The sequence below is a fragment of the Hyla sarda genome, chromosome 3 (assembly GCF_029499605.1).
Source record: "Hyla sarda isolate aHylSar1 chromosome 3, aHylSar1.hap1, whole genome shotgun sequence".
Taxonomy (NCBI): domain Eukaryota; kingdom Metazoa; phylum Chordata; class Amphibia; order Anura; family Hylidae; genus Hyla; species Hyla sarda.
This window is the reverse complement of record NC_079191.1, coordinates 386,499,309-386,519,056: the sequence shown is the minus strand read 5'-3', so window position 1 is coordinate 386,519,056 and position 19,748 is coordinate 386,499,309. Positions and strand designations below refer to the sequence as shown.

At 41.2% G+C, this 19,748-nt stretch overlaps 1 protein-coding gene across 1 annotated transcript in view; it reads left to right on the top strand.

Annotated features, from left to right (window-relative positions):
- MEIS1 (Meis homeobox 1) overlaps positions 1–19,748 on the top strand; it is a 171,319-nt gene that overhangs the window by 29,318 nt on the left and 122,253 nt on the right. The window contains exon 7 of the mRNA XM_056567924.1: positions 19,443–19,554. Coding sequence (XP_056423899.1) covers positions 19,443–19,554 — 112 coding nt within the window. The remainder of the gene's footprint in view (positions 1–19,442; positions 19,555–19,748) is intronic.

Genomic DNA, 19,748 nt, shown 5'->3' with positions numbered 1-19,748 from the left:
TTTTCGGTTAGTCTTTCTTTAATCGAACTTTGATACAGGATGTAAAGAGGATGGGGAAGATTTATCAAAACCTGTCTGGAGGACGAAAAGTTGGATACTAGAATCAAAGGGTATTTAAAGGGACATTCCAGAAATAAAAAGACACTGGGGGAGATCAATTAAAACCTGTTCAGAGGAAAAGTTGCTGAGTTGCCCATAGCAATCAATCATATTGCTTCTTTCATTTTTGAAAAGGCCTCTGAAATATTAAAGAAGCGATCTGATTGGTTGCTTTGGCAACTCAACAACGTTTCCTCTGTACAGGTTTTGATTGATCTCCCCCCAGTGTCTTTTTTTTCTGGAATATCCCTTTAACCCCTTAAGGACACATGACGTACCGATACGTCATGTGTCTGCTCCCGATCTATAACGCGGGGCCACAGCGGGACCCGTGGCTAATAGCGCGCGGCATTGATCGCGGTGCCACGCACTATTAACCCTTTAGACGCAGCGTTCAAAGTTTAACTCCGCGTCTAAAGTGAAAGCATGCCGGTTAGCTCAGGGAGCTGTTCGGGATAGCCGCGGCGAAATCGCGGCATCCCGAACAGCTTACAGGACAGCAGGAGGGTCCCTACCTGCCTCCTCGCTGTCCGATCGCCGAATGACTGCTCAGTGCCTGAGATCAAGGCATGAGCAGTCAAGCTTCAGAATGAGAAACCAGTGATCAATGTAATAGATCAGTGTGTGCAGTGTTATAGGTCCCTATGGGAGCTATAACACTGCAAAAAAAAAAAGTGAAAAAAAAAGTGAATAAAGATCATTTATCCCTCCCCTATTAAAAGTTTGAATCCCCCCCCTTTTCCCATAAAAAAACACAGTGTAAATAAAAATAAACATATGTGGTTTCACCGCGTGCGGAAATGTCCGAATTATAAAAATATATTGTTAATTAAACCGCACGGTCAATGGCGTACGCGCAAAAAAATTCCAAAGTCCAAAATAGTGCATTTTTGGTCACTTTTTATATCATGAAAAAATGAATAAAAAGCTATCAATAAGTCCGATCAATACAAAAATGGTACCACTAAAAACTTCAGATCACGGCGCAAAAAATGAGCCCTCATACCGCCCCATATGCGGAAAAATAAAAAGTTATAGGGGTCAGAAGATGACAATTTTAAACGTATTAATTTTCCTGCATGTAGTTATGATTTTTTTCAGAAGTACGACAAAATCAAACCTATATAAGTAGGATATCATTTTAATCGTATGGACCTACAGAAGAAAGATAAGGTGTAATTTTTACCGAAAAATGTACTACGTAGAAATGGAAGCCCCCAAAAGTTACAAAATAGCGTTTTTTTTTTCAATTTCGTCTCATAATGATTTTTTTTCTGTTTCGCCGTAGATTTTTGGGCAAAATGACTGACGTCATTACAAAGTAGAATTGGTGGCACAAAAAATAAGCTATCATATGGATTTTTAGGTGCAAAATTGAAAGAGATATGATTTTTTAAAGGCAAGGAGGAAAAAAACGAAAATGCAAAAACGGAAAAACCCTCGGTCCTTAAGGGGTTAAATACCCTTTGGTTCTAGTATCCAATATTTCAGCTGATGTAATTGGCTAGCTTTCATTAGGCAGAAATAAAAATCAAAGATATAATGTAGGTATAGATGGTGTCATACACTTAAAGGGTACCTCTCATCAAAAAAACTTTTGATATATTATAGATTAATGTATGCAGAATAACTTTACAATTGCATGTTATTAAAAAAATATGCTTCTTTCTGTTTAATTTTCCACTTTGAAGAAATGACCACTAGGGGTCTCCCTACCAGTCCTGGCAGCAAGCATTTCAGACTCATGCTTGAGTCCTAAACACTACGAGCTGCCAGTCTGCTTTGTTCACAAAGAAGAACACTCAGAGCTGCCAGCCTACTTTGTTCACAGCCTGTTTGGCTGTGCACAAAGCAGGCTGGCAGCTCTGAGTGTTTAGGACTCCAGCATGAGTCAGAGATGTTTGCTGACAGGACTGATCAGGGAAAATACAATAGAAAGAAGCATATTTTTCATTAACATGCTATTGGAAAGTTATTCAACATTCATTAATCTAAAATATATCAAAAGTTTATTTGATGAGAGGTACCCTTTAAAAGGGTGTTCCCCTTTCAACTAAAATAGATAAACTTGTAGGGCACATTAAAATAAATATATTTACAAATACATTCATTTAGTAACCTTGCCTCTTCCTCCTTATAGTGTCCATCCTTTCCTCCCCTTTTTGACAACTCTTCTTTTTTATCTAGGTTACAGACCACCAGTCCACTCTACAAGCAGTGGTTGAGCTGGTGTATATCTCTAAAAGTGGCTGCAGTACATATATATATATATATATATATATATATATATATATACACATATACAAAAACAAAAATCAGCAGCACACTTGTAGAGTGGAATATCTCCCAATTTCAGCAAGTAAAGTGCGGGTGCAAGCAAAGTTCAAGGACCAGGTCCCTAACTTAACCTATCTTGAAAAAGACTCAGGAGTGAGTCGAAATGTTGCTGCTGTACACATTTTTGATGGATTAAAGTTTTTCCACTTTTTTCACTATTTGGAGTGCTGCATTGGACTTTAGGTTTGAGATATATATATATATATATATATATATATATATATATATATATATATATTTATTCATTCATTCATTCATTCATTCACTTATTTATATACAGACACACGTACACTAGCCTGACAACTCATTCTACAGTTGAGCAGTGGCCAGTAACCTAGACAATTAGCTATTAACAAGGAAAGAAAAGAAGCAGGAGTATCAGAAGAAGGAGGCAAATTTACTAAATAATTGTATTTGCAGAAATATTAAAGGGGTATTCCAGGCAAAACCAACTGGCTCCGGAAAGTTAAACAGATTTGTAAATTACTTCTATTAAAAAATCTTAATCCTTCCAATAGTTATTAGCTTCTGAAGTTTTCTGTCTAACTGCTCAATGATGATGTCATGTCCCGGGAGCTGTGCATGATGGGAGAATATCCCCATAGGAACTGCACAGCTCCCAGGACGTGAGTCATCAGAGAGCAGTTAGACAGAAAACAACAACTCAACTTCAGAAGCTAATAACTATTGGAAGGATTAAGATTTTTTAATAGACGTAATTTACAAATCTGTTTAACTTTCCGAAGCCAGTTGATATATATATAAAAAAAAAAGGGAATACCCCTTTAAACAAGATGTGCCCTATAGGTTTAAGGACCACTTCACATATGTTCGTTGTTCGGCAGCATTTCCCTCCGGCACTGTATAAGAAGCTCTGGAGAAAAACTAATGGTAGAGCTGATCCTATTCATTTGAATGGGATACCCCATTTGGGGGAACGTATCTTGCTGTGTCCCCTCCTCTGGCATTCAGAAATAATGGATGCCGGATGCTTACCGATTCATGATGCAAGTTGTCATCAGTTGTGGCATCAGTTGCTTTGAGTTTTAGGCTGGGTTCACTGAGCCAGAACGCCGGACATATGTGAACCCAGACTAACTATGTTGGCTAAAGGGGTACTCCGGTGCAAAACATCTTATCCCCTATCAAAATGATAGGGGATAAGATGTTAGATCATGGAGATCCTGCTGCTGGGGTCCCCCACGATCCCCGACACAGCCCCCCTGTCATCCGTGCACGGAGCGAACTCCGCTCCGTGCTGGATGACTGGCGACTACAGCTTCCGCACCCCCTCCATTCAGGTCTATGGGAGGAGGCATGATGGCTACGTACTAGCCATCATGCCTCCTCCCATGGACCTGAATGGGGGGGGGGGAGTGGCGTAACGTCACGAACACGGGAGCTCCACGCTCCAGTGTTCCGGACGCCACTGCTGCCAGCAGGAAGTCGTGAGGGTACCCAGAAGTGGGACCTCTGTGATCTAACAACTTATCCCCTATCCTTTTGATAGTAGATAAGATGTTTTGCACCGGAGTACCCCTTTAAGATGAGAATTCCCTTTTAAACTGTCCTGCCAATGTTAGATGCTTATTGGCCGAAGAGGCTGGTATTTGCCCTTTGTAATAGGTATAGTATTCGCTTGGCTTAAATGTATGTTAGTCGTCGGCCAGACATTGCCCTGTGTAATAGGGAATGTGCAACCGGCGTGCAAGAATAGTCCAGCGATTGTTCATGTGGACTTGCCTGCCGTGCAATAGGGTTGTTAGACAAGCGACCAAACTACTTGATCAGCCAATCCCACCTAAATGTGTGTTGCAAAACTACAACTCCCAGCATGCCCGGAGAGCCGTTGGCTGTCCGGGCATGCTGGAAGTTGTAGTTCTGCAACAGCCGAACACACTGAATAACACTGGGTTATAAAATTGCCCAAAAATGTCCAGTATCCATCTCACCATCTAAATATATGAGTGTATTGTATGTTTATAAGAATACATTAATATTGTTTCCATTTGCATTGTTCTCCGTCTTCCTTCTGTATGTGTCTTTCCCCCTCAGGAAAACTTTCCAGAAATAATAGCAATAGCTGAACTTTTTTTTCCCTCTGCCATGCAAATGACTAGGAGGCTAAATACATCGGGAGCAGTGCCGTATCTCAGCTATTAGCACGGGTTTGTCTATGTCTGAAGTGTTATTGTAATGTTATACCTACTACAAAAAAACAAAACAAAAATGTAGGTCTCTCCAATATGCATTTGGCTGAAATCTCAGAGGAAGAACCTGGGCGCTTGCATCTGAGTTTATTGGTTTAGCTCCTAAGAGAGAGAAAGAGAGAGAGAGTATCATTGTTAAGTAGATTTTATGAAAGCAGAGCCGGAGCGCACGTCTTTATTTAACAAACACTTTCATCTTTTCAATCTCTATTATTTGTTTTGTTTACCAAGAAAATTGCAGTAAATACTTCCTTTGTTGGGACGACTTCTAAGAGGTGCTCTACGCCATGTGAAGGAGCTCTAAAGGATACGCGTTCCGCTCATTGGACTGTGAGAACGGAGACGAAGTAACCACGTGCTGTCATAAAAAAAAAAAAATCTGTCGCCATTCCAAATTCTTCCAACATTCTGGGCCATTTGGGACTTCTAAATCAATGGAGGAATAGGATGACAGATTTTGTATTTTTTCACCATAAGGTTGAGTTGGAGCATACGTGACATATTCCCATTCTAATCTTTTGAATGTAAAGTATACATTTGTTTGCGCCTTATGGTGTGACACTGATGTCCATTAATACACGGAGCTTCTGGCGGGATCTCGGTTCCCAAGGCTCTTCCCCCCCCCCCCGACCATAGATCATTCTAGCCGATGGCAGTAATGGATAGAGGAACACGAAACTTCCTACTTAAGCTCCCCTTCTACAACGTAAACAATCGGCGTAATGTTGCGGCTATGGATTTTATCATTCATTTCATCAAGTGAAGCTTTGTGTTTCACTTGTGTGGATGCGTGTCATAGGCCGCCATCGAGTATGATGTCGACGAAATAATTTGTGCATAGTTTAATGCTCCGGACTTCCAAATGGCTAATAGATAATCCAAATAATTCTCTTCGTGATGGAAGCATTAGAACAATGTACCTAGCCCTGTCATTGCTGGATCATATATAATGAAGTGTGTGCATAACTACTACATAACTCCGGCCTACAATGGCTTTGACAATAATAAATAAACAGTAATAATAATAATAACTATTTATTTACAAAGTGCCAACAAATTTGGCCACATGACTGGATTACTTGAGTCTACAATGGCTTTGACAATGATAACAAAATAATAATAAATAATAAAATAATAATAAATATTTAGGCTTTAACCTAAAAAATGCTTTAATCCTTTAATGCAAAAAAAAACTAAACTAATAATAAATAGTAAAATATTTATAATAAATATTTATTTACATAACGCCAACAAATTACACATCATGACTACATTATCCAGGCCTACAATGGCTTTGACAACAATAAATAAAAAATAATACATTCAAAAATAATAATAAATATTGATTTACATAGCGCCAATGAGGAAACTACAATATCCACTGTTTCTGGTTACATCACCCCTGTTCCATTTAGAATCAGTGGTCTAATCATGTGGTCTAAGAACCTTTGGCTAATCATCTATTGCAAAACTACAACATCCTTGGCATGCTGGAAGTTGTAGTTTTAAAATAGCTATAGAGTGACATGTTGAAAAATAAATTAAAGGCATTCTCTCCGATTCCATAGAATTTTGGAAATAATTTTTTAAAAATATTCATGAAAGTGTTTTATTCCACTCCTGTAGCCCAATGCTTTTCCTCCAGTGGTCTTCTATGTTTAAATGACAGAATTGTCGGGAAATCCGTTGGAAAAATTCCAGAAATCCGCTTTGGTGAACCCAACCTTAAACTGGCCCCAACTGATGCCAGAACGGATGACAGTGCATAAATTGGTGTCAGTTGTCTAGGATCTGGTGTCCATTATTTCAGTGCGTTGGATAGGGGAATGAAGCAAGCTTCCCCTATCCGGTGCTATGCAGCCTATCCGGCATCTACATTGGAGCACCAGATAACTGTGAACTGTCCCATTAAAATGAATGGAATCAGTTCCAATACCAGTTTCCCTCCGGTGCTTTTCTACAGTGCCAAAGGGAAACACTACAAGACATATGTAAAGGGGGCCTTAAAAAGAGATCTACAATGAAATAGCAAAAGGTCAGGACATTGGAGGTAATTCTGAAATATTTTCCACAAAGAAAATTTCCACAAGGGCAATATCTACAACAAGTTTGTATGTTCTCCCCATGTTTGTATGGGTTATCTCCAGGTACTCCACTTTCCTCCCACACTCCAAAAACATACTTAGGGGACCAATTGGAGTATAAAATGCTGCGGGATTTGTGTGCGCTATATATAGTAAAGAATTATTATTTAGCATGAGACTATAAAGTAGGTGAAAATAGTCCCTACTTATCGTTTTTTTTAAAGCTTTTGTTCATTTAGTATCTATTTGAAATATGTTATAGATACATTGGGGGAGATTTATCAATGTTGGTGTGAGGTAGAAATCATTTAAACCATATCAGTGCTTTCTATGTTTTGCATGTCTGTGCAAAATATATCAACCGTGCGCAAGCTTGTTGATAAATTTTGCTCCAACATAGACATTCCTTCATGTTTCTACCATCTGACACATTGGTACGTGCACTCCTCGGTGTTCTATATTTGTGCAAAATCTGTTGCCTTTGCTCAAAGTTTTAATATCTAAACAAGAAATGCGCAATAGTAAATTAGTATGTAAAGCATTTTTATTTCTACATTACACGAGTACGTAGAGAACATCGGAAAATATTCTATAAAAAAATGCACAAAAAAGATCCAGTGAAAGTCACTGTGCAAATATTTGCGCAAAAAAATACACAAGAAAAAGGGGTAAACTCAATGATAAATGTCCCCCATTATGCCTGTTTCAGTCTCCTTATCACTTCTATAGGGACACGTCTCACGTTAAGCCTCTTTTTTTCCTCGGATACGCTCATCTTATCGATGCTTTTCCTCACGCAGTTCCCAGAGCAGTGTGGTGCGGCAACCATTAGAGGCAATTAATTTTTATGATCTCTGTATGTCAGTCCTGTAACAAGTGAAGTTCAATCAAATTGCTAAGGAGCACTAGGAGCTCAAATTGAGTCACTGGGCTAGATGACAGCTACATCAAAGCCCGGGCGCTGAGATTCCCATGTTAACAGTTTGTTTGCATGCGGATATGAGAGTGTTTCTCCTAAGGCTCATGGCTGAAGAAAAAGGTGCTACAGGTCTACAGGGTATTTGGATTTAGCTAAACGCAAATATTTTTTATTACTTGTTGTGTGAGGCAGATACATGTTTTTTTTTTGAAAGGTGGGGTATATGTCTTGGAAGAGTGAATTGTAGAGGTGACACTCGCTCGCAGAGGGTTCTTCTTCTGATTAGTTCTGACTAAGGGAAATCTAAGGCCATTTGTCTGGATATCCATTTACAGGACCTAAGTCAAGTAGCCTGAGCAGATGCCTTGGTCAATGCAGATGTGAAAGCCGATTGAGCCAGTATTGGAATGGTTGGGTATTAGTGGTCAAATCCTTTCATTTATGGCTTCCTCAAAAGGGTTAGGCAAAAATTACAGTGCTGCTCTTGGTTATTTTGGGCAGTCCCATAACAAATGAATGAATTGGTAAATAGTTTAACACAGTGTTCTCCAAATGGTAGACCTCCAAGTATTGCAAAGCTACAATTCCAAGCATGCTTGGAGTTGTAGCTTTGAAACACCTGAAGGTCCACAGTTTGGTGACCACTGGTCTATCTTGTGCAATACTGCGCCATTCAATCGGTGGACAAGTAGCTTCCGGTCTCATGAGCGTGAGTGTCCCAGGATACATTATAATCTTGGGATAACCCCTTTGAAGACATTATCTAAAAAGAACAACAAATTTTGCTATGTCATTCAGAAAGTTCTTCAACTTCCCTCTAAAAGCCCAAACAGAAGACAATAACCTACAGAAGCTATTGCTCTGGAGCGAACACCTGGCAATAGTGCATCCTGCTTTTTGAATCTGGAACTTCCATCTAGGATGACTCCAGGTATAAACCTGGACTAACTTCATTGACTTCTTTGAAATCGTTTGGGGCTATCAGCTCCAAACTTCTTCGCCACCTTGGATTCCCTACTATTGTGCCTACTTCCAATGGAATCTCAGACCTATATCCTTGGTACCTGAGCTGACAGTCCAGATATCAGTGTCTTTATGAATATACTGGCCACACAGGCAACCAGGATTTGATATCACTAAAGAAAACCCTTCCTGTAAGTCATGCAGCCCTCATCCGGGAAACACTAGGGCTTTCAAGGCTATTTCCTGCCAGTTTGCGGTTATCAAGACTAAGGGTGGCTCCAATATTCCAGTGTGAGATACAGATGTAGCAGAGTTGAATTTGTCATTGAATGTGCCATCGCTACATTATGATCAAGGCAAATTTCGGAAAACAAGATTTGATATATAATTTACATAAGTTGTTACATAAGTTTAAAATAGACAGTTGTCAATCAGGTTTATTATATTATTACCTTAGCTGTTTATTTTGGACTATTTGGGGCCAACTTTGTCTTGGAAATTGGAATTATTTGTGAATCCCGTATGAAAATGTTTTATTGATCCATTAATAGGCTGTGGCCCCCATAGCAGATGACATGGTTGGATTTCTCCGATCCTGTGGAGATCTGGCAATGTTAGGTTGGGTTCACTTATGTCCGGTGTCCGGCATAGGTGAACTCAGCCTAATACTCTACGCAACTGATGCCATAACTGATGACAAATTGTCATCAGTTGTATGGCATCCGGTGTCCATGGTTTCTGGGCAGCGGATAGCTTGCTGCGGTCCCCTGTCCAGTGCCCTCCGGCATGTCCAACCATCCGGCGTCAAAATTGAGAATGGGATCAGTTCTAGCATCAGTTTCCCTCATGTGCATGCCGGAAGGAAACTGTGCCGGACACCGGACATATGTGAAACCAGCCTTAGGCTGGGTTCACACTACGTTTTCTCCCATACGGGGGCGCATACGGCAGGGGGAGCTGAAACCTTGCGCTCCCGTATTCTTTCGTATGCGCTCCTGTATGTCATTTATTTCAATGAGCCGGCTGGAGTGAAACATTCGGTCGGCTCATTTTTGCACTGTATGCGCTTTTACAACCGGTCCTAAAACCGTGGTTGACCATAGTTTTAGGCCCCGGACCGAACGTTTCACTCCGGCCGGCTCATTGAAATGAATGACATATGGGAGCGGATACGAAGGCATACGGAAGCACAAGGTTTAAGCTCTCCCCTGCCGTATGCGCTCCCGCATGGGAGAAAACGTAGTGTGAACCCAGCCTTACTCATATTACTAGTGTAGAGCAAAGGCATGCACCAATACAAGCTGCAAGCACTAGTGGACTAGAGAGGAGACAGTTGTAGCTTTCCAGCAGTACAGCATAGGGATTTTGGCTAGGTAGACAATTTTTTCCAACCTAGATAGGATTAGGCTATGTTACCATCACATTTTCATTGTACCCTTGTGCTATTGAGTCCTGTAAAATGAATGTATATGTTCGCAAATTACAACTCATATAGTCATTAGATGACTACTTCTGTCCATTAAATGGGCACTGCCAGAATCAAACTATTTATTTGTTTTTTTTATCTTGGCAAAATATCAACCTTTCTAATATACTGTATAAAAAATGTTAACTCTTTTTTTTAGAAACCATGGCTTATAAAACAAACCACTATGGGTCCCCATACCATCCAGAACATAATTCTGTCTGGCTACAGCAAGATCTTTGTCCCAGCGGAAGCACATGCTGGGACAAAGTCCGGCAAAGTCCAGGAAATAAGGGGGGACTATACCTCCCCTGTGCTCACTCCTGTCCTGTCTATCAGACTGTAGCATGAGAACAGACAGGAGGGGGTTATAGAGCAGCATGCAGTAATTGGATAAAGAGACTCAGGAAGGGAATGCATGGTTAGATAGGGCAGACTCAGTGCTTGCCTCGGACATGCCCCTTTCTGAGCAGTAGATGTCAGAATAAGCGAGCAGCAAAACAGAGGGATTTGTGAGCCAAATACAGAATCTGGACACATAGAAAATACATGTGAAGAATTAGCATAACCTAGTTGAGTATCTTAGGTATCACAGGTATGCTTTAAACTACCTGTACTACTTTTAAAAATCTAGTGCATTTGTAGGATGTCTAACCTAAGAATAAGACAATTTCTAAACATGTTTTAATGTATCTGTTAGAAGTATTCTGCAGTATATGCCGTCAACCTTTTTGGCAGATTGCTGACGTAGACCACGAGCATATAGTGAAAACCTGATGTGAACACAGCCATGGGGTCACTTTGTCAATGTCCTGCAGTCCTAGGTGAACCCCAACCAACTCCTCTCTCTATGAGTTGTGTCAATGTCAAACTTAGCGCTACCCTCACTGCAAATCCACCTCTGCTACAACTATAACTAATTTAGTAAAAAGCGACACAATAGCAAAAACACAGTACACCTTTCATAAACCTAAACCTACACCAAAAACTAAACAAAAAAATTATAATAATTCCATCCTAGAGGCCTTGTCAATTCTTTTTTCCAGCGCCTCTGATCTGTCGTATCTCCTGAGCGCCGAAATTAAACATATGGGTTAAGTGACTGTTACACACAATTTTGATAAACTGAGGTGGAATTCAACATTTCTTGCATGAATGGCTGTATAATGTGGCAATAGCTGTGAGAAAAAAAGAGGAACTCGGCATCTAAGACCAAACACAATGGAAATGCAATGAATCGGAATGGCTCACAGATCATAGCAGCATCAGAATTTCCAGCAAGGAAAATCTTTTCATGGTGAATTAAGTGGTGGAGGAAGAAAAATGGTGATGAAAAAAAAAAAAAAAAAAGGTAGGCGCAGATCACAAATGCTCGACTTAGGCCTCAACTGCTAAATATTTAAGAACCTTAGCGGATGCCGTGCAGAATAGAATGTGGAAAATTGAATTTACTCAACAATTAAGCATTGAATTAATCTACATCCCAGCTCAGTAGAAATGTGTGTGCAACGGAGAAGGGTAAAGGGGGGGGGGTCTAGCAGAGGGGGTGGTGTGATATGGAACAAAACCGAATAAATCATCCCAGCTCATTAAAACATAGTGAATATATCATGTGTTGTGCTTTCCTGCAGTACACGGTGCGGGTCTATAGTCCTGCGCCACCTTCTCTTGAATTGCGCCTGGTAATCAGATTAATCAACACATTTTCGCCAATGGTTCCTCGCCGCCCCGGCTCTATATTTTAGCTTGTTATCTGCAGATTTTCTATTAATTACAAGTCAGATCACCAGCCCCGACAATAGTAGTAAGGGACAACACAAATAGAATGAGAATGCCCTGGAGATGTCAACTCCTAAGATCTGATGCATCCCAGAACTCCCACGGGTTCACGCAGCCTCCCACAAGCCTTGCTTGGTCTTTTGTTCAATTACAGTTAATGCAATAGTTTGCCATTTTCTTCTTCTAATTATATTTTCAAGTGGGATTTGTAGCACATAGAAAAACATCCTTTTTTTTTTTTTTTTTAACATGTTGAGGCACCAGGGCTTTGTGCCTGGCATTGTCTGTCCCCTGGGCGCTGTACCATTCTCTCTCTCTCTCTCTGCAGTGCTCTGAATAAACAAGTCTAAAAAGCTGCAGTTGTACAAACCCGAAAATTTATGCATTAACTGTTTGCATTCATGGCATGTGTTCCACATTACCCACTTACAGCATTCTTCTGGCATGTTGGAGACTGCATATTTGTTTAAAAAAAAAAAAAAAAAAGTGTTTCTCCCACAGTTCACACATCTTTTTACCAGTCACTGAATCACTAATACAATTGACAGTATTTAGAATACCCTTGATAGTTGCCTTTGCTTTAGTGTGAGCGTTTTTTTCCCCTTCTTATTCTTTCACTTGCATGGCATTCAAGTGTATAAAAAAATAGTCTTGAGTGTATTAAAAAAATTACAAATAACTAAAACAAAACAAACAAAAAACAGAAGACAACTTTTCTAGCTGACCATGTTTACACGTAATAATAATAATACTTCTATTTTTTTTCTATTTTTTTAAACTCTGTGTTCACTTCATTGGCTACAGTCTATTGCTCTCTGGCATCAGGATGGAGAAGAAAAGGGGGTGCAGCTGTAGTGTACTGCAAGAAATTGACATTCATACATCTGTGTGTTAGAGGATCTGATGTGTCTGATGGTGTTAACCCCTTAAGGACTCAGGGTTTTTCAGTTTTTGCACTTTCGTTTTTTCCTCCTTACCTTTTAAAAATCATAACCCTTTCAATTTTCCACCTAAAAATCCATATTATTATTTTTTGCGTCACCAATTCTACTTTGCATTGACATTAGTCATTTTACCCAAAAATTCACAGCGAAACGGAAAAAAAAATAATCGTGCGACAAAATCGAAGAAAAAAACGCCATTTTGTAAATTTTGGGGGCTTCCGTTTCTACGCAGTGCATATTTCGGTAAAAATGACACCTTATCATTATTCTGTAGGTCCATACGGTTAAAATAATACCCTACTTATATAGGTTTGATTTTGTAGTAATTAGGCAGAGGAGAAAGTAGCATCCGGCTCCCAAACTGGATAAAATACTGGCTTTATTGGAAAATATTAAAAACCAAACTGGAACATAATATGGATAAGAACAAACGAAACGCAACCAACGCGTTTCGACCTGTTAACAAGTCTTAATCATGATTAAGACTTGTTAACAGGTCGAAACGCGTTGGTTGCGTTTCGTTTGTTCTTATCCATATTATGTTCCAGTTTGGTTTTTAATATTTTCCAATAAAGCCAGTATTTTATCCAGTTTGGGAGCCGGATGCTACTTTCTCCTCTGCCTAATTGCCGCACCTGGGAACACGGTCCTTGCCTCACCCCGAGTCTTCCAACTGGAGAGGTGTGTTACCATATACATGATCTGGGTCTGAGAACTACAACGGTGAGCTGAATTTTTCTATATTTCCCTGTAATATCTTGATTTTGTAGTACTTCTGGAAAAAATCATAACTACATGCAGGAAAATTTATACGTTTAAAAATGTCATCTTCTGACCCCTATAACTTTTTTATTGTTTCGCATATGGGGCGGTATGAGGGCTCATTTTTTGCGCCGTGATCTGAAGTTTTTATCAGTACAATATTTGTTTTGATGGGACTTTTTGATCACTTTTTATTTATTTTTTAATGGGATAAAAAGTGACCAAAAATACGCTTTTTTTGGACTTTGGAATTTTTTTGCGCGTACGCTATTGACCGTTCGGTTTAATTAGTGATATATTTTTATAGTTCGGACATTTATGCACGCGGCGATACCACATATGTTTATTTTTTTTATTTACACTGTTTTTCTTTTTTTTATGGGAAAAGGGGGGTGATTCAAACTTTTATTAGGGAAGGGGTTAAATGACCTTTAATAACACTTTTTTTTGCAGTGTTATAGGTCCCATAGGGACACTGGCGTGTATTAAGGCTGCTTTCACACTATGAAATAGTTCCGTTTAGGAACTTCCGTCACCAGTTCCGTCACTATATCGGCAAAACCCGGCCGTTACAAATGCAGTGCATGCAGCAATTTTTCCGCCACGATGTCCCGTCACTGGGCATATACGGGTGCAAATGGGCAGTTACAAAACCCCATAGGCTGCGATGCGATTTAGTCACGGCCGTGAGGAGTTTTGTAACGGCCGGGTTTTGCCGATATAGTGACAGAACTGGTGACGGAAGTTCCTAAACGGAACTATTTCATAGTGTGAAAGCAGCCTAACACGCCTGTGATCAGTGTCATCGGCGCTTGACTGCTCCTGCCTGGATCTCAGGCACGGAGCAGTCATTCGTTGATCAGACACCGAGGAGGTAGGTAAGGGCCCTCCCGGTGTCCTGTAAGCTGTGTGGGACACCGCAATTTCACCGCGGCGATCCCGAACAGCCCGACTGAGCAGCCGGGATACTTTCAGTTTCACTTCAGATGAGGCGGTCAGCTTTGATCGCCGCGTCTGAAGGCTTAATACAAGGCATCACCACGATCGGTGATGTCCTGTATTATCCACGGGTCCCGTGAGGGAGGCTTCAGAACCAATTACCAGGATTCCATAGAGTTATGGTCTCAACATACAATGGTTTCAACATACAATGGTTGTCCTGGAACTGATTAGTATTGTAACTTGAGGGACCACTGTATATATATATATATATATATATATATATATATATATATATATAATTGAAATCTAGGAGAAAACACAGGGAGAACATGCTCCCTGCAGATGTTGGCCTTGGTGCTAGAAGGTAATCGTGGTAACCACTGAGTCGCCATCTGTAGATGTTACATATAGTATATTTTTTGGTTGCATTTGTTGCAGAAATATATGCAACTGTCTCATTCATCTGAATGGAACTTGAAGCAAGGCTTTTCTAATAAATCTGGTGGATGTGTCTTTTTTAGCCTGGGTTCACACCATGTTTTAACCATAGCTGCCGGGGAAGTTTAAAAGCCGACTGCTGCCATATCCCCACCGGACCCACGCCGTTTCCCATTCATTTAAATGACTCCGGTTGGCTAATTTTGGCACCGTATCTGGTTTTGCTGCCGGACTGAATACCTTGCTATGCTGCAATATTCAGTCCGGCAGTGAAGCTGGTGCAAAAATTACCTGACTGGAGTCACAATCTGACTCTGGCTAGCTCATTTAGGGTGCATTCAAACCACGTTTTTGAAATACAGTTGCCGTCTCAGGTTTTTGATGAAAAACTGATTCCTCAAAACCGGACTAAACTGTATCAAAACGTGTGTACACATTTTACCTGTATACAGTTAAAAACCATATACAGTTTAAAAAATGATGTCCGGTTGCATCCATTTTTCAAGAAAACAACATATATGTTTTTAACTTTTGACTACATTATGCATAAAGTTGCACTTGTTTAATTGAAATTCCAAGAAAAAAAAACTGTACAAAGTCTAAAACCGGATGGTGAAAACAGGATGGAACCGTATGCACGTGCAGTTCTCATTGACTCCCATGTTAAAAAAAAGTATACGGTTTAATACAGTTTTTCACCTGGACCAAAAACAGTGGTAGGCTACAGTTTTGGGTACGGGAAAAAAAAATGACAAAACCTTACAAGATGCAAAACAGATACAACCTGATGCATCTTTTGGCATACGGTTTTCAATGGAGAGTCAATGCATACGGTTTTCAATACGGTTCCGTACGGTTTTCACATAGAAAACATATACGGGAACTGAATTGCAAAAATGTAGTGTGAATGCACCCTTAAATGAATGGGATGCAGCGTGACCGGTTTTTACATTTCCAGATGGCTAAAATGTGGTGTAAATGCTCCCTTACACGGGAAATGGTTCTGTGGACAAAAGTAAAACATCATCAAAGCAGCAAAAATTGCACTTTTGCGCCAAAAAAACAGCAACAGTCCTTTGCGTCTGATGCTGCTGCACAATGCTGCTGCGCAGGGTGTGATGAGTGTTGATGGAGGTCCCTGGTAAGCAATTTGGTGAGGGTCCCCTCCATATGCACAGTGTCATATATTAACATGGAGAACTAATATTAGACATATGTAGTGGATCATTCTCAGTAGGTGTTGCCAATGTCACTAGTATCTGAGAAAAAAGTTATCGGGGTATACGGGGTAGCACCAATGATATGTTGAATGTTAAAGGGGTACTCCGGTGCTAAGACATCTTATCCCCTATCCAAAGGATAGGGGATAAGATGCCTGATCGCGGGGTTCCCGCCGCTGGGGATCCTCGTGATCTTGCACGCAGCACCCCGTTATAATCAGTCCCCGGAGCATGTTCGCTCCGGGTCTGATTACTGGTGATCACGGGGGCGGGGCATTGTGACGTCACAGCCCCACCCCTGTGTGACGTCACGCTCCACCCCCTCAATGCAAGCCTATGGGAGGGGGCGTGACAGCTGTCATGCCCCCTCTCATAGGCTTGCATTGAGGGGGTGGAGCGTGTTATCACACGGGGGCGGGGCCAGGATGTCACAATGCCCTGGCCCACGTGATCGCCAGTAATCAGACCCGGAGCGAACATGACTGATTATTACGGGGTGGATAGGGGATAAGGTGTCTTAGCACCGGAGTACCCCTTCAAGGTAATTTTCACACTTTGCCTTAATGTGTATGTCCTACGCCTACTTTGGGATTTCCTGCTGTATTAGGGGATATTTATCAAAACCTGTTCAGAGGAAAAGGTAACCATTTGCCCATAGCAACCAATCAGATCGCTTCTTTCATTTTTGAACAGGCTTCTGAAAAATGAAAGCAGCGATCTGATTGGTTGCTATGGGCAACTCAGCAACTTTCCCTCTGGACAGGTTTTAATACATTTTCTCTACCTATCTCTATGTTTAAGTGATAAAAACAAAAACAAAGCAAGAAATGTATACTGCATGGTGTGTTTTATTTTTTGTTTTGTTCATCACATGACCCTCTATGGAAATGCACAGTCTGCTGCTTTTTCCCCATAAAGTAAACAAGCCTGACCCCAATAACTTTTGGCCTCTATCGGATCTTGGGGGTCAATAAAACATTTACCAGGGTTTGCAGTAAATAAACACTGTGGGGGAGATTTATCTATATGTGTGCAGAGGAAGAGTGGTGCAGTTGCCCATAGCAACCAATCAGATTGCTTCTTTCGTTTTCAAAAAGGCCTGTGAAAAATGAAAGAAGCGTTCAGATTGGTTACCCTGGGCAACGGCATCCCTCTTCTTCTACATAGGTTTTGATAAATCTTCCCCCGTGTTCTTCATCTAGGAGATAAGCCCAGCCAGAAGTATCTGGCAGCTGCTTATCCTTCTTTCCCTATGGCAGTAAAAATGATTGCCTGGTCCCCAGGTTTGTCCTAGTTAAGCTAGGGCTGCACCTCATCATGGGATAGCTAAAAGCAAATCACGACAAAGTCCACAATCAAATTTTTTGTGTGATCACATGATTTCAGATGGGATGTCATTGCGATCTTCATGTCAAAGTCACATTTTAGCTTTAAAGGAGAACTGTAGTGCAATATAACTTATCACCTATCCGAAGGATAGGGGATAAGTTAAAGATCGCGGGGGTCCGACCGTTGGGACCCTCCCCCGCGATCTCCTGTATGGGACCCCGTCAGTCCGCGGAAAGCGCCTTGTCGTCCCCAGCAACAAGCCGCGGCAGACTCGCCCCCTCCATGTATCTCTATGGAATACATGGAGGGGGCATGTCGGCTGCTGCATCATGCGGGGACGGAACGCCCCCCCTCTAGCAGACTCCCAGCAGTCGGGACCCCCTTTGTATAGGGGATAAGTATATTGCACTACAGTTCTTCTTTAATCTTAGAGCAGAGAGTGGGTGTTGTAGTTTTGAAACAGCTGGAGGCACATCGGTTGGCAAACACTGGTGTAGACATTGCAGCTGCATCCCCCTCCTCTCCCCTTCTCTCATCTAGTACTTACTGTTTTACACTATGTGGATTCTTTGGAGGACTGAGGAGCCAAAGGCTGTCCGGGCATGCTGAGAGTTGTAGTTTTGCAATACCTGGAGGCACACTGTTTAAAGGGGTACTACCGTGCTGACAAATTATCCCCTTATCCCCTAATTATCCCCAAATTATCCATCTAAAGGATAAGGGATAAGTTGCCTGATTGCGCGGGGTCCCCCGTTGGGGACCCCCATGAACTCGCACACAGCACCCCGCTCTCATCAGGCCCCGGAGCGAACATCCGCTCCGGGTCTAATGACAGGGCTGGAGTATCGTGACGTCACGGCTCCGCCCCTCAATACAAGTCTATGGCAGGGGCGAGATGGCGGGGGTTCCCAACTTATCCCCTATCCTTTAGATAGGGGATAAGTTATCAGCGCGGTAGTACCCCTTTAAGAAACACTGTTTTACTCTATTCATACTTCCTTCTATGATACCATGTCCGTATTCGACGACTGATAGATCATTGCGTAACGTACGGCAGCTGACCCTGAGAGCCTCTATTATGCATGCACGCCATGTAAGGCCTATCGCTATATTTAGAAGCCATTACTATAGGCTAATTAAAAGTTTTCTAATGATAAAAGGCGGCTGGAGCAGAGTGTCCTTGTCAGGGTTGTTTTATATATTTTTTTTCTTTTTTGTTTTTTTTTGTTTTGGGTAAGAATTTAATTTACAGCCAATTTTTTCCCTATCTGAATGTTACTTTCAAATTCACCCTGCGATAAGGACTAACATCTGTTTTCTGTTCAATAGTACAAGGAGGCTCTGCATGGGGCTGAGTGTACATAGACCATGTGAAGCCATTGTTATTCCCCTCTTTTTTTGTCCATTTACCGCATACCATCCGGCAAACAGCTGACACATTTCGGCTATTGTGGAGCCGGGTGTCCTTAATTGTGTTCCCATCTTTAAAAAAAAAAAAAAAAAAAAAAAACCTCTTCTCTTCTCTTTCTTGTCTTTGCGTCATGTATCAGAGGCTACGACTATATAAACCGCGGAATCAAAGACCACTCTCATTTTCGCGTTTGCAGAGTAACAGACTGTTCCGCCAGAGGGTCTGATGCTGCTAAATATATAATCAGAATCGAGAAGCCGTTATTTGCCTTTTTTCTCCGGAATGTTTGTGTTTTCCATGGTAATTCGGCGTGCAATTATGAAAGATATCGGCACAGTTTAGCTCGGTGAAAGTAAACTAATGCAGATCCATTTGGCAGCGTTCCTTACAAATTTGCACATTAAATTGTTTCTTGTTAAATATATGTAAAAAAAGAAAAAAAAAAGATGGGTTTGATGTTTTTCGTGTTTTTTTTTTTTTTTCATTTTTTTTTCTTTGTGTACATGTTTGTGCTTATCACGTTTCTATGTTTTCCCACAGCCGTCCTGGAGCAGAGACCACGACGACACGGCGTCGACTCGTTCTGGGGGTACACCAGGACCTTCCAGCGGGGGGCATACGTCGCATAGTGGAGACAACAGCAGTGAACAAGGTAGGAATATTGAATATAACGTATGCATAGGTCAGATTTTTCCAACCAGGGTGCCTCCAGCTGTTGCAAAACCACAACTCCCAGCATGCCCGGACAGCCGAAGGCTGTCCGGGGATGCTGGGAGTTGTAGTTTTGCAATAGCGGAGGCACCCTGTTTGGGGTAACACTGCTATAGGCAGATGTAGCAGAGCTGA